The sequence below is a fragment of the Apodemus sylvaticus genome, chromosome 5 (genome assembly GCF_947179515.1).
Source record: "Apodemus sylvaticus chromosome 5, mApoSyl1.1, whole genome shotgun sequence".
NCBI lineage: Eukaryota > Metazoa > Chordata > Mammalia > Rodentia > Muridae > Apodemus > Apodemus sylvaticus.
Window position 1 is genome coordinate 2964676 of NC_067476.1, and position 15102 is coordinate 2979777.

At 36.8% G+C, this 15102-nt stretch overlaps 1 protein-coding gene across 2 annotated transcripts in view; it reads right to left on the minus strand.

Annotated features, from left to right (window-relative positions):
• Hnmt (histamine N-methyltransferase) overlaps positions 1 to 14786 on the minus strand; it is a 59107-nt gene extending 44321 nt beyond the window's left edge. Inside the window, exons 1-3 of one of the 2 annotated variants that reach the window (XM_052181758.1) lie at positions 14697 to 14786; positions 14344 to 14490; positions 11605 to 11657 (exon numbers count right to left, since the gene is read on the minus strand). In XM_052181758.1, coding sequence (XP_052037718.1) covers positions 11605 to 11657; positions 14344 to 14480 — 190 coding nt within the window. In that variant the 5' untranslated portion in view covers positions 14481 to 14490; positions 14697 to 14786. Of the gene's footprint in view, positions 1 to 11604; positions 11658 to 14343; positions 14531 to 14696 lie in introns of those variants that run through there. The other variant, XM_052181759.1, reaches the window with a different exon arrangement.
• Between the last annotated feature and the right edge of the window lie 316 nt (positions 14787 to 15102).

The window sequence follows — 15102 nt, forward strand, 5'->3', positions numbered from 1 at the left end:
TATAGTAATCTACAAACAAAACTTACAGTTAGTACCCATATGCTTGCCTTCTCATTTTTTCCAGCCTTGGAACCCCAAAACTTTCTTCCTTTGTTCTCTCAATTCCTTACAAATCAATTGTTCTTTGTTAAAGTCTCTTTATCCACAGGAGTATTAAGTCACTGCTTTGAGTTCCTTCTCCTGGAAGTTTCTCTTATATGACAAACACTACTCAGATCAATAAACACAACATGTATTTCTCTTATTAATCTGTCTTTCTGTACAAGGGTCCATCCAGCCAAGAGCTCAGGGGAGCTAAAGGAAGACAACACTTACAATCCCTACAATGCAGTATTACATAAAATACACAATAGGATTTTAGGGGGAAAATACACAGATTGGCAATGGAACATTTCTATTGCATCAAGTGCAATGAATTATTACAATACCTATGGGGTTCTGCAGGGCAAACTATAAAGTACAAAGGCTAAGTTTTAACTAATAAAAAACCAAAAGAGAATAGAGAGAAGTACAGTAAATATTATGGAAGAGATAACCCTTGGTACAGTCCATGTGTTTTAAACCATTACACTACAATTTTGGCATTATTTTGAATAATGCTAAAGTTCCGTGTGATGCTTATGGTTGCAGTTCCCTTTAATAAGTAGAATTACTAAGGCAATTAATTATTTAAGAAAACTTAGACCCACGTTTGTATTATTTCTACTCCTAACTCTGTCACATTCTACCAAGTGATAAATATCTGGTTTTTCTTTTTTAAATTTTTTTTTCTTTTATATATTACATCCTAACTACAGTTTTCCCTCCCTTCTCTCCTCCCAGTTCCCAACCCTCTTCTATTCCTCTTCCATTTTCCTTCAGAAAAAGGCAGGACTCCAAGGGATATCAATCAAACATGGCATATCAAGTTGCATGGAGACTAGGCACCTCCCCTCCTGTCAAGGCTGAATAAGGAGACACAATGGGAGGGAAAAGTCTCAAAAGGAGCCAAAAGGGTCAGAGACAACTCCTATTCCCATGGCTAGAAAACCAAACTACAAAACCATTGCAGAGGGCCAATGTAAGCTTCCTGATTTTTCAGTTCAGTCCCTGTAAGCCCCTATTAGCCCAGGTTAGTTGATTCTGTGGATTTTCTTGTGATATTCTTGTTTGTCCCCTCTGGCTCCTACAAGTCTTCCTCCATCTTTTCTGCAGGATTCCCCAAGTGATGATAAATATATCAAAAACCCTTTAAGATCTCAGACATCTGAACATTAACTTCTTCAATGTTAGATGAAGCCCCAAAGAGATGCTAGGAAAATAGAACTCCTGGAAAGTGTCAAGTAATGTTCCCACAAAATAACAAATCTATAATAGCTCAACTCATCCATTTTTCTTCTTCTAAAGATAATGTTCATAGATAAATATATTAAAAACCCTTTAAGATCTCAGGATTCTGAACATTAACTTCTTCAATGTTAAATGAAGCCCCAAAGAGATGCTAGGAAAATAAAATTCCTGGAAAGTGTCAAGTAATGTTCCCACAAAATAACAAATCTGAATTAGCTCAACACATCCATTATTCTTCTTCTAAAGATAATGTTCATAGATATCACTATTTCAGCATGAAAAGAAGGAGGAAACATTTTAAAATGTCTTTGTTACTAGTCAGGTATAGTTGTGCATACTTGGAACCTAAGAACTAAGGATGCAGAGGCAGCAGTATCATGAGTTCAAGTCATATGGACTATACAATGGAACTTCATCTAAAACAGAAACAAAAAGCAAATAAACAAACTAAAAATATCAAGACAACAAATGTGTTAGTGAATTTTGGAAAGCTCCCTGGCCATAACAACTTTACATGTTTATTTATTGATCTTTCTGTCCTTATGATTCATATCTATAAATTAGGCCTACTATAATCTATGCTAAAGAACTACTATAAATATTACAATAGATGGAGATAATTTTTCATAGTTAATGATATGTAATAGGTATCAAATAAATTATAAATGTATTTTTTAATCCTCTGGTAGTAATTGTCCCAGAGGCTTACTGCCTCGATCTGCTAACCTAGCCCTAGTCCTGGGTTAGCAGTTTCTAGACTCTATACAATCTAATCTAGGCCTAGAATGTTTTCAGCCTCTGAGACTTGCTGCTAAATAATCTCACCCTTTCTTGTTCTTTCTAAACTCTGGCTGGCTGGTTCAAGTCAGTTGTTCTAGCTCAAACACCTCTCCAAGCTGACTGATTCAATCTTGCTTCTCTCAGTTTCTTACTGAATTGCTTTGCTTGACTTCATACTATCTTTGGCAATCTATTCTAATCTTCTGGCTCCTTATTCTCTTGTTCATTTTGTCTTTACCTGTATCCAACTTCTTCTCTCTTCAACCTGTCTCTGTTTACTGTTCCAGTAAAACTGCCTTCTTTTTTCTCTGTACTGCCCCTCAAATAGCTTCTCTTTCCTCTCTCATTTCTCATTAGAGTTAAGCATATCCTATTCTGTCAAATCTTTCTCTGATTAATCACTTTGTCTGACACTCAATTGAACATCACTTTCAAACATGGGAGCTTCCTTCTATAAACTAACTTTACCTTCATTGTTTAGGATTAAAGGTATGTACTAAGGACATATCTGTATTCCAGACAGAAGGATTAAAAGTCTGTGCTAAGGACTGGCACGACTCTAAAAAGGTTTTTTCAGTAAATAACGCGAGCTCATGTTTCACAATGTGATCACATATCCTGCGAAAAGAGATTGAAGATATTACACATTAATTCAAAAACTTAACATTTTAAAAGATTTATTTGTTTGCTTTTAGTTATATGGTGTGTATGTGTCTATGTATATCTGTAGTAAGAAAATAGTAAAGCCATTGTATCTGGAACCAACACAGAAATGCTGGGATTGTTTTTAGGTGAATCTAAGCCCTAAGGCAATCTTATATCACTGATTTTTAACAGAGATTTATGAAGCTGTATTTCTGAAGGATTTTTATGATCTCATGACTTCAGTCACAAAACTTGGAATTCTTGTCTTACTGTATTCTGAAAATGCTGTATAGTAAGGATTGAGAAATGAGTAGGTCATGTGTTCCTCAGTCATCACATAGATCAGATCATAAGTTCTGGTAAAGGACCTTGACTTACTCTAAAGTTAACTTTCCTGTATCAACCAGTAACTACCCTTCTACAACGATAATTGGGGTTCAGTCCTCTGAGGCTGATCCCCACTGCTGCTGTAATACATCAAGTGTCTCTCTTTATGTGATCAACCACATAATTCATATTACCAAGGCCTGTGACGTCACATAGGCAACAATTAGAACTATAGACCTGTTGCCAAGGCAACAGCCGCCATATACCCAGAATTCAATGGCCCACCTTTACCTGTAATTTACGTCATCACCCGTATATAACTAGGTAGCGTTTCTCCCCCCCCTCCTCTTTCTTTCCTTCCTCCTTCCAGCCCGCTACTCCTTTCCCCATCTTAAATAAAGTTCCACGTGGAACTGTTTGGCCTGGTGTATCTCATTGTGGCCCATGTCTCCACTGCATCCCCTCGGCCCACGAGGTGGGCAGACAGGTGACCTGTGCTGCGGTGTAGACAGACAACCTGCATAGAAAAACCAACAAACCCTGTGTATGAATGTGCTAGCACAGGCCAGGAGAGCATATTGGATCCCTTGGAGCTGGAGTTACAGGATCTTGTAAGCCCCCTGATATGAGTACATGGAAGCAAATGGCAATCCTCTGCAAGAAGGGAATGTTTTTAACCACTGGGCTATCCTCCCACCCTGATGTTTGTAAACTAATTTGCATTGTCTTATTTAACAACAAAGGTCATTTAGAACCCCATTCTCCAATTAATAAACTATATTCCAACCAGTACAAGGATCTGCAAAATACAAATGTGTATTTTAGGAAAATTGTAATACCACATCAAGATCCATATACACAAACACTCACACACTCAAACACATACAAACACACATATAATATATGGCGATAGGTAGCATATATATAATATCAGACCATTGCTTCATTCTTGCTAATTATATGGCTATACAACTGAATTTATTCGCTTTACTAAGCATTTAATATTTTTAATATTTAAAATGATTTTATTATTTCATGTGCTTTCACTATATGTGTATATCTGTACAATACATGTGTGTCATGTCCTCAGAGGCTAGAAAAGGACAAAGAATCCCCTGAGACTAGCATTATCATTGGTTGTGAGCTTCCATGTGGACGGTGGGCATCCAGCCCAGGACCTCTGGAAGAGCATCAATGGCTCCTAACCAGTAAGCAATCAGTCCATCCCAACTATAGTCTTTTAATTTACAAATGATGATTTCCTCACTTTGTCTATTATAATCAGTTTTTCTGTTTCAAGCCTTATTAAATTAGCTCAAAGAAACTTGCTTGCACGCTTTTAAAACATTGGCTCCAGTGTCATGTGCACTTGGTGTTCCATTCTCCCAAATGTGCAAAACGTTTGTAGATAGTCCTAAATTTTGTAGTCTGCATCACCAAGGTCTACATCTTTCTCAGAAAATAATAACTGCTATTTTGCTATATACTAATGATTCAAATTAGAACTGTCTTTAATGTAATTAAAATTTGCCTAAAGATAGAGTGAATGTCTAGCAGCCCATGAGAGAGGATAAAAATATGATCTAAATATATTACATAAAAAAACAAGTTAAAAATTCATGTCTTCCACAATAAGAACCATATTGACAGCCATGTGGATGGAGAGAGGCTTACCTCTTTCCTAAAAGGCTACTCAAAAACCATAGATTTTTAGACTATAAACAATTCTAATAGCCCAAACATTCAAGATATTTGTGCCTAAGTCCGTTTCTAATGCATGGGTTTTTCCCCCTCTCTTTATGCTAGCATGGCATAATTTAGCTCTCTGGATATTTACTTCCACTTCCAAGCAGGTTTAGTTATTCAAAAGTCCTTACAGTGAACCCAGAAATCACTTTCTTGAGCTTTTAATTTCTGGGAACAAATATTTTTTCAGGTTTTTCAACAAGAAATATTTGAAGGTGGCAATAAATACATTCAATTTACTTTTTCTTGTTTCTCATCCCTAAATTCTGTTTTTCATCATTCTCAATTTATTGATCTAGATAGTTAAACATTAATCTTTGCTCTCTGATGTCTCCTAGTGAAGAAATGGAAGTAATAAACCAATGGTACCAATGATTTATCAATAAACTTGTTTTAAAAAATTGTTATATAAAAGTGAAATTTACCTTAAAGAGTATGCCTCTGCCAGTCAGTTTAAGAGGCCACAACCTTGGCTAACAGACAATAATTAATTCATGTGCTTCTTATCAGAAAAAGAATAATTCCAGCAGGCAGGCACAATGACCCTGGTTAGCAGTCACTCAGGAAAAGCAGCCCTGGTCTGTCTAAAGATAACTATGTCAGTATTATTGAATTGTAATTCTACCTATTTATCCAAACAGCTAAACTTTGGTGTTTCTGTCTCTGTAAAACAATTGCCCAAAGTGTAACTTAGCAATTATGAACCTGTACAATCTAAATGGTGATTGTGTTCAGGGATGGTCAGGGACAGTTTGCCTTTGCTGCGCTTCTCAGGACAGAGCACACACTAGTATTACTGGAAAGACATTGTACTACAATTATACTGTTTCCTAAGCCAACCAACATGTCAGCCTATTAATATCCACTCTAATTCTATTTGTTCTGCTGTTATCCTAACTTAACAGATATGCCAGCCCATTTGCTTAATATTTGAGAAAGGAGATGAAATTAAAAAGCTGTCAAGACCAAATTTTTTCTTATTCAACTATCTTTACATTTACTTATTTTTATTTTATCTGCACTGGTGTTTTTCCTGAATGTATGTCTGTATGAGGGTATCAGATCCCTAGAACTGGAGTTACAGACAGTTGTAATCTGCCACTGGGTGATGCAAATCGAATCCCAGGCCTCTGGAAGAGCAATCAGTGAATATTCTTAACCACTGGGTCATCTCTCTAGCAACAAAAAATTCATATTTTCAAATATTTGGTCATTACTAAATCATTTATTCTCTTTCATGAGGTTAATAACTTTTACATCCATTTTGTACAATTTGTTGGATCTTGGCTTTATTCTACCTAATAATGCTCATGTTACTTATAAAGTAAGGATGAATTACATTTTTGTCCTATTTCTTATCCTCTATATAATTGCTGGTTTTGTATAAACAACAAATGCTGTGTTGTATAACAAAAATTACCTAACTCAAGGGCTCTCAACTGACAACAGTAAAATTATTACCAAAAAATTATGAGTGAGTTCCTACCATCTAATAATAATGGGAATACAAATAAAAATCTGGATAGAATTAGATTGTTGGATTTTGTTCTGTCTAATTCTTGTAATACTTCCTGATATCTGAATATAATAATTGAAAAAACATAAATGTCATATATGCAAAGCCCATAGCAAGAACTTATTACTAATAACTTCTTTCTGGAGCATAAGTTTTAAGTTAGTAACACTGTGAATTATTAGCATTTCTGCTTACCAAAAACACTTTGGGTTTCTTGTTTTCTGTGTACCATCTAGCATGAAATGACACTTATAAAATTAAATGGTAGTTTGGTAGTAAACCCCTACCAGGTTTAATTTTTATCTAAGAAGCATCAATATTGAAAAATGGACCAAAAAGCAAATTTTATCAGATTTACAGTACAAATAATGCTACTATTCTAAAAAATAAAATAAAAAGCAATTTCTAAAGTCAGTGTGACATTACTATGAAACCCTGAAAAACAAAAACAAAACAAAGATCAACAAAAGTATTCCTGGCTGTTCATTGCTTCTTATTAAAGAATACATACATAAAGCTCAGTTGGGCTCTATAAAAGTTGGGCTCTAAGGTTTTGTCTTCTTTGTGATTTACTTATTTTTTATTTACATAATATTTGTTTCATAATTTCTCCATCACTAGAACCTATAATTTTTAGATAACAGGACTACATTTGTGGAAAATTACTTAAAATCTACCCAATGGAGTTCTCCATCAATTTCCTTTCTTTTGAACTATATAGAGTCCTAATAATTACTTGGATTATGAATAAAAGTATCATGAGATTTTTTAAAAAAATATTATATACATATACATATAACTGACACAAACACCAGTTTCTAAAGAAAAAAAAGAAAAGAGTGCACAGGGAACTTTCTTCTCTCATTTCTGAAAATAAGAAATAGACAAAGAATATAAGCACTAAGTGGTATAAAAAGCAGTATTGCTAAACTCCCTTTCCAGAGGAAGATGAAACTAAGGTAACGAAACTAAGGTCTACCCTTTCTCCTAATAAAGATACTGAGCTTCCTTACAGAACAAAAGTGAAGGGTTAGTTACAGGATGTGGTCACTGTGGGCACTCCTCCACTGGCCACACCTGGAAGGCCTCAGTCAGCAGGAATGAGTGCTACCCATAGATACTTCAATGGACCCCCCATCCCTAGTTTTCTACTTGGCATACATAGGAATATATAGAGCCTATATATGAATATATAGATTATACACATATTCTAAAACCTCCTGTGGGCTATGTACAAGGTTGCCAGTTGGTAAACAGCAGTTAATACTTGGGGGTAAGGGGTAATAAACTGTTAAAAAGGTCAGCTAGGATGACTTTTTTTGCAAGAGGATTGAGGAAGAGGTGAGTGGCCCTAACTGGCAGTGCTTGGCTCTGAGAACACTCATGATAAGTAGCAATTTCACTTATGGGAGTTTTTAGTGAGTTTGCTTTGGGTATGTTTTTATCAATTATGCTGGAAGAAATGGTTTCACTGCTATGAATGGAAAGAACATATTTATCAAAGGTATGAAGAAAATCAGCTGAAGTTGCCTATGCATCAAACAGTAGACCATCTAGACAGTGAACCACAGTCCAGTGAGTGTGGTGAGATTCTGTGACATAGACTGTGGGAACTGAGCACAAAGTACAACTGAGCACAAAACCAACAGCTGGATTTGCAAGAGATTAGAATTCAGAGGGTGATTGAAAGGACAAAGTTCAAGGATGATATAAACCTCTTAGTTCAAGATGGTAAAATATGAGAGGCACTGCTTCTCTAAGGCAAAGATATGCTACTCCTCAATGGATGGTGCTTGTCTTGAGTTTGTCAGATAAGCATTACCTAGTTGCGATATGAAAATCCAAACAACATGAAATACCACTCATTCATAACAAGGACACGTTGTCCATACAGTCGTTAAATGTACTACTTACTTATTTCAATTGGCTAATGAAAGCTAAGTATATAGTTTTAATTTTTTCTTCAAGTTCTGTTTCTGACCAGTTTCTTGGGAAGAGTGACCTAAGGAGATTTCATATTCTGTCCTAGATAAAGCCTAGTATCAACATGATGTTCAGCCTCCAACAAAGGGACTCTAAGTATTCTTCCTTTTATTTTGATGAATCCTATTAGTGCTTAAGGGCATCGCAATGCAAAGAATCAGTGTACAAGTACTGTTTATAAGAATATGGATACATAGCTAAGGATATTGCAGCCTTTAAACTCACTCAGGAGACAGAGACAGGAAGATTTCTGAGCTTGAGGCCAGACTGGTCTACAGAGCAAGTTCCAGAACAGCCAGGATTATACAAAGAAAATCTATCTAAAATTAAAATTTAAAAAAAAGAAGAATGTGGATATATTTGTATTAGGAATTCAATTAATTTTATATTTAAAGACAATTAACTAAGCCATAATAGGGATCATTTTTATTATTATTGCTTGTATGGCTTTTTATAATCTCTAAGCACAGGTGACAGTATGAAATCAATAGTCTTGAAGCTAAGAGGCTATCTGAAACTCATATGCAACACCCTGGAAATGGCTCTTTATTAAGTGAATTAACAGGATAGTCTTTGAGTAATTCACTACAATCAACAGTAACCTTGATTTGGCTTCATTGCTCTCTCTAACTCTGTGCTTAAAGATGACAGAGTAAATGAATTTTTAGGATTAGCCTTATAACATTATAACACACTAAATTTTATGAAAAAAAGAACACATATGGCACCATAAACTTGCTATTGTTTTTCACTGTCGGGCTCTTGACTTCCTTTGCATTAATATATACCTCGTTCATATGGCACTGAACACCTTATAGTAAACAAGCTCAAGAACTAAGTAACGAGTAGCAGTATAGTTTTCACTTAGTAGACTATAATCATAACTAGGTCAGTATGCTTTATATTAATTGTACTGGCTAGTTTTGTGTGTCAACTTCACACAGGCTGGACTTATCACAGAGAAAGGAACTTTGAGCTAGAAAAGCCATTAGAATATTAAGAACTCAGTGGAAAGTTCTGTAGGAGCTTGGAAGACAATGTTAAGAACAGTGCAAAAGATGGAGGCCTGGCTTGTGAAATTTCAGAGGGAAGATTAAAGACTCTTACAGTGGCCATGTTTTGATTGTGACGATTCTGTGGTTTTGGTTAGCTGGGGCTGAAGAATCAGCTGTGAGTAACAAGATACCAGAACCACTAAAGCAAACCTTTGTTTTACTGGGACTATTGACGCTGGTTAGCTGGAGCTAAGAAATTAGCGGTGATTAAGAAGAGACCAGCATCACTGAGATGAAATCTTCTTGGAAGTGTTTTCTGAGAGCACAGAGGCTGTGTTCCAGAGATAGCCACAGTTGTATTTTGTGCTGTGACTGGACTTGGTACTGTGTAAGAGTCACTCAGATGGTACTGGTTTTGAAGGCATGAAGGGGTCACGAAGAGCAGCTGAGGCTCTTGGCACAGTGAGAGGCCACAGAAGGCCATTGGTGAAGGTGCAGCCTCAGTTGCAATTGATGGCCCAGGGGTCATGCATAGGAGCAGAGGCTTGTCACCATGAAGAAAGCCTATGAGAGGCTATTGGTGAAGCCTAATTACAGTAGAAGTCAGCAGTGTTTTGGAGATGCCAGTGCCATGAGATGACCACCAAAAACAGCAGCAGCAGTGGAGTACAGGCAGCTGGAGCCTAGAAGACAAGCTGTCTGCTACAAAGGGCAGAGCTGGAGAAGTGACCCAAGCCCTTGGAGGAGCCCGGAAGATTGTGAGTTGGATCCCAGACATTGAACCATTAGAATTTGAGTTTTGCTTTTGGTTGTGCCCTGTATGTTTCCCTCTTGAAGGAAGAAAGTATTTTAGTGGAGCCCACAGTTAAAAGACTAAATTTTTAAAAGACTTTGAATTTTAAAGATATTGGACATTTTATGGTTATTGAACTTTTAATATGTAAAGACTGTGGGACTTTTAAAGTAGTTTAGATCTTGGGGATGAATAAAAAAGTAAGGGTTGAGGCTTAATAGTGATGTGTTTGTGTGTCAAGTTGACAAGGGGTCAATTGTACTGGCTAGTTTTGTGTGTCAACTTGATATAGGCTGGAGTTATCACAGAGAAAGGAGCTTCAGTTGGGGAAGTGCCTCCATGAGATCCAGCTGTGGGGCATTTTCTCAACTAATGATCAAGTAGGGAGGGCCCCTTGTGGGTGATACCACCTTTGGGCTGGTGCTCTTGGGTTCTATAAGAGAGCAGGCTGAGCAAAACAGGGGAAGCAAGCCAGTAAGAAACATCCCTCCATGGCCTCTGCATCAGCTCCTGCTTCCTGACCTGCTTGAGTTCCAGTCCTGACTTCCTTTAGTGATGAACTGCAAAGTGGAAGTGTAAGCTCAATAAACCCTTTCCTCCCCAACTTGCTTCTTGGTCATGATGTCTGTGCAAGAATAGAAACCCCAACTAAGACATTAATATATTAAGTCAAAGATGACTAATACCTTCAAATGAAGCAAGTACTAACCCTTGAGAAGAAACTTGTTTTTCAGAGAGGTAAAGCTTTTGCCTTACTGGAGGAAAAGCATCTGTTCAGCACTTTATAAAGGCTTTCTTATTCCAACCCTGTAGATAACACTCAGTGTTTCCATTTTGCTAACAAAAAAAAATCTCAGCTTATGTATCAGTCAAAGTAACACAGTTCATTAGGTGCAGTTACAAAAGACACATAGATCAGTTTCCTTTTCCAGAGTTAATATTTTTCTTCTAGAATTAAAAACTCTTAAGAATAAAAAGGCCAAGTAATGTTAATAAAACATATATAAGGAAGTAGTTTGACTCATTAAAATACTTTTAGAATTCATTCAGAAGAAGGGAGCAGTAAGGCCAATTCATTTCAGAGATGGGGCTATAATAATGTAAATTAACTATGGTACTAAGTATATTTTTTGCCCATATTAAGATGTTTTTAGTGAAGGGAGCTGTGCATCAATTTACATTCTGTTGAAAGTTTCCTTTCCTCACATAGACTGGTAACAGTAATAATCTAAGTTTCCCTGGTTTTCTACTTATAAAATAAGAATTAAGAAAAATCTCATTTCTTATCTATCCTACAAATTATAATGATGGCTAATGTCCCAAAGCCTATACATTTATTGAGAGCAATCAATTTGAGTTAAATGATGTTGCCAGTATTTATAACTTGATATTTTACAAAAGCAAAGTGGTTTTCTAGAGCATGAACAATATGACTATCAAATACCATGGTACCAATAGCAAAATATAAATTTTATATGTATTATACATACCTGCACCTCCGCCTACACTCAGAATCTTAATTTCTGCTTTTTTTTCTCCAATCCTGAAAAGCAAGCAAACACATAAAATTATACAATTAAAGTATTAAAGCCCAGCAATCAAAAGCCCCTTTTGGTTCACTTAATTAACACTTCCAATCAAAATGTACTACCACATCCTAGCTCATTCTTTTTTTTTCTATATTCTTTGTTTACATTCCAAATGATTTTCCCTTTTCCAGTTCTCCCCTCCCCCTAAGTCCCATAAGTCCTCTTCCCTCCACCAGTTTCCCAATCCTAGCTCATTCTAACATAGGTCTCCCCTTTTTCTCTTAAAAATTGCACCTATAAAATCATTCCTGCTATTTTCTGAGTCAGAAAGCAACCACTTTAACTTTCCTTCCCAGCTTAATAAAGGATTTAACTGTGAAAACAGGTGTTTTCGAGTGGTTTGTGCCTAATTCTGGTTTGGGAGGAGCCCCCAATATGCAGGGGACCTCCTTCAACAGGCTCCCTTCCTTTCTTGAAGACCTAGAAGCACCACTATAAACATCTAGGATGTAAAAAGTGTCATTTCTTTGGAGACTAGAAAATAAGAACGCATAGTTCTGTCAATCTCTGTTGACATTTCATACTGACAATATAAAACCTGGACCTGGGCAAGGACTTGGTGGTTTATGCTACCTCTATAATGTCTTTTCCTCTTCCTTCTTCCTGTCTTTCTTTCGATAAACAAATATGTATTATATTTTATGTATACCCTAGGAATTATATTTCAAAAAAGTAATAATAAAATAGTACTTTCCACTTAAAAATCATAACTGAAATCTCATGAGTCTTCTACAATTTCTATAGCCAAAATTCCATCTAGACTGGATACATTCAGAAGATGGGAAAGGGGTCACCATTGCCTTACACCCCTCCACCTTCAGTCTAAACTGTAAGGTTGAAAAAAGTTCCCTGGCTAAGCTAAGGGACAAGTGTGTCCTTTCCAAACTGAAAGTATTGAGAAAGTAACCCATAACCTATTGAGAGGATGACATCTGTCTCCATTTAAGGACCACGCCTGATTTCAGGGAAAAAAAAAAAGGTCAAAAGCACCAGCTCCAAGAACAGACCACAAAATCCAGAAACATGGTTATAAAGCCACCTCCACCACCCTGAGAATTACCACAAAAACCGGGGAATAATCATATCTCAGAATGGGTCATCTGGCTGCCCCATCTCATCCAATGATAAAATGTTCATGACATAGGAATGCAGACCACTGACCACCTGTGAGCCCCTAGTACCCACCAATGAAAGTCTAGATTACCTAATCCTTCTAAAGAGTTCCCCTGGTTTTCTATAAGAAGTACTGTACACCTTTGTCTGGGGTCACCATTTCAAAAATTGTTGACCTGCACATGCTGGGTGTTTCTGCAGAATAAACTCTCTTTGTCTTTTCCTACTAAGGCTGGGCTTTTCCTTCAGTGATTATCAGACCCTTACACTATATTTTTAAAAATTAAGAGAAAGGTCCAAAGAAGCAAATTATAGTGTCAGATAAAACTGTCTACTTGGTATCTGCTGTAATATTTTAATGCTTTCAGCTTGAGCATGTCATACATGAACATAATAGGTTTGGATCAAATTCACCCACTGTTCCTTCCCCTCCAATTTTTCCTCTCTCTCCCTACAGCTACAGTTCCCTTCCAGCTTCTTGACCTTTTGCTGTAAAGCCTAAGTCCACTTATACTTAGTGGCACCTGTGAGTACATGGGGTGGGGTGTGGAACCAATGGTTTAATTTTTATACCCTTTATCCTATTATGTGTAAATTAATGAACCTTGTTAAGATACAAAACACAAGGCTAGGGAAATTACTTAGTTGCTGGACAAAAGGAGAAGGAGAAAAAGAGAAAGACAGAATTCTATATTTGTCCAACAAGTCTGATGTGTTGGGGCAGAAGAGCTACCACAGGGGACTAACGCAACAGAGAAATTCAGACAGCATAAGTTAAAACACCAGGTTTCTTTTACACAGTCAGTCACTTTTTATTAATTTTATATAGTTACTTCTTGCAACAATTTATCCCCAAATAGGTGACTTGATTCTCTTCTGTTACCTCAATAATGCTTATCACCTTTGAGACAAATTGAACACATTAATCAAAAATTAATGATAAAAGAGTCTGTGAGGATAGAAATCAGTTTCACTGATAATGGTAAATTAATCTTTTCTTCCAGAATCATATTGATAATATTAAGTTGGAAGGAAAAGATGGTTTGGGGGAGAGTGACAGTAACAGATAAAGGAGATGAATTTAAATCAATACTATTAGAATTGAGAAGCACAAATTCTATCCTCTGGAACAAGTAGCATTCTGCAATTACTTTTATCTGACTCTAAGGAAAGAATACCAGAATCTATTTGGGACTTTTAAAAAATATATAATCTGAAAAGAGCCTAAAAAAATCTGAGTTTAATGATTTGAATCTTTTTTCCAAATAAGGTTGGGCTTGTGCCTTTAAAGCCGACAAATAGTTAACACTTAGCCTGGGCTGCCAGCTATACCACACAAATCAGTCTTGGTATTTACAGCACAAACAGAGCTGTGTAAGTGAGGCCTGCCAGTTTAGGCACGGCCAGGCAGCAGCAGCAAACAGCTGCAGATGTCCATGACTCTAATCCTCTGGCCTCCTCCACCTCTGCCTACCCCCTGGGCTGGTTGCAGATTAGTCCATTGAAAGAAACGCCATTTTTTGTTACCTTGCTATTATGCCTGGAAGCTTCTTATCCATGAATTCCTGCATACACTGGTGTTCCGTGGAATTATTTAAAAACCTCCGAAAAGATTCAACGTATCTGCTGTGGTCAGAAAATAAGCTCCTCATGCAAGATGCCATATTGGATTCTCTAATAAAAACAAGGAGAGAGCTCCGTTTAATTTCCTCTGTTCCTAGTTCCTTCTTTTCCCTTTTTCTCTCCCCTCCCCCACCAGTTTCCTTAACCCCGAGTCTCCCAAACCGCGCCAAATAAGTAAAAAATTAATACGTAAATCAGAAATAGACAACAGCACTTAAATCTGCTTTGCCATTTAGCCGACGCCCAAAACTACCAACCAGAGCTTGCTGCGAGACTGTTTGTACAGGACTTTGGTACTTTACACTTTGCAGCGCTGTAGAGCAGCCTGGCAGCTCTGGAAAGCTGAAAGGGCATTCCAATCACTTCCTGTTTTTTGTTTTTTGTTTTCCAGCAGAAGTCACAAGTAAGTTCCAAGAAAGAAAGAGGGTTTTTTGTTTTGCTTTGCTTTCAAGGCAATGGTCAGTTAGTTTTTAGACTGAGCAGTATTGCTATAAGGCTATGCATATAACTTTTAGAAACCTGAAACTGCTAAAATCTGTTGACACCCAGCCAGCAGCTGGCTACGTGTGTTTTTAGTAGAGAGTTGGGTAATTATGCGGTGAAGCTTAGACAGAATACTAACAAAGTCCCCAGCCTTTGTGTATCTTATTTTTTGACTCTTAA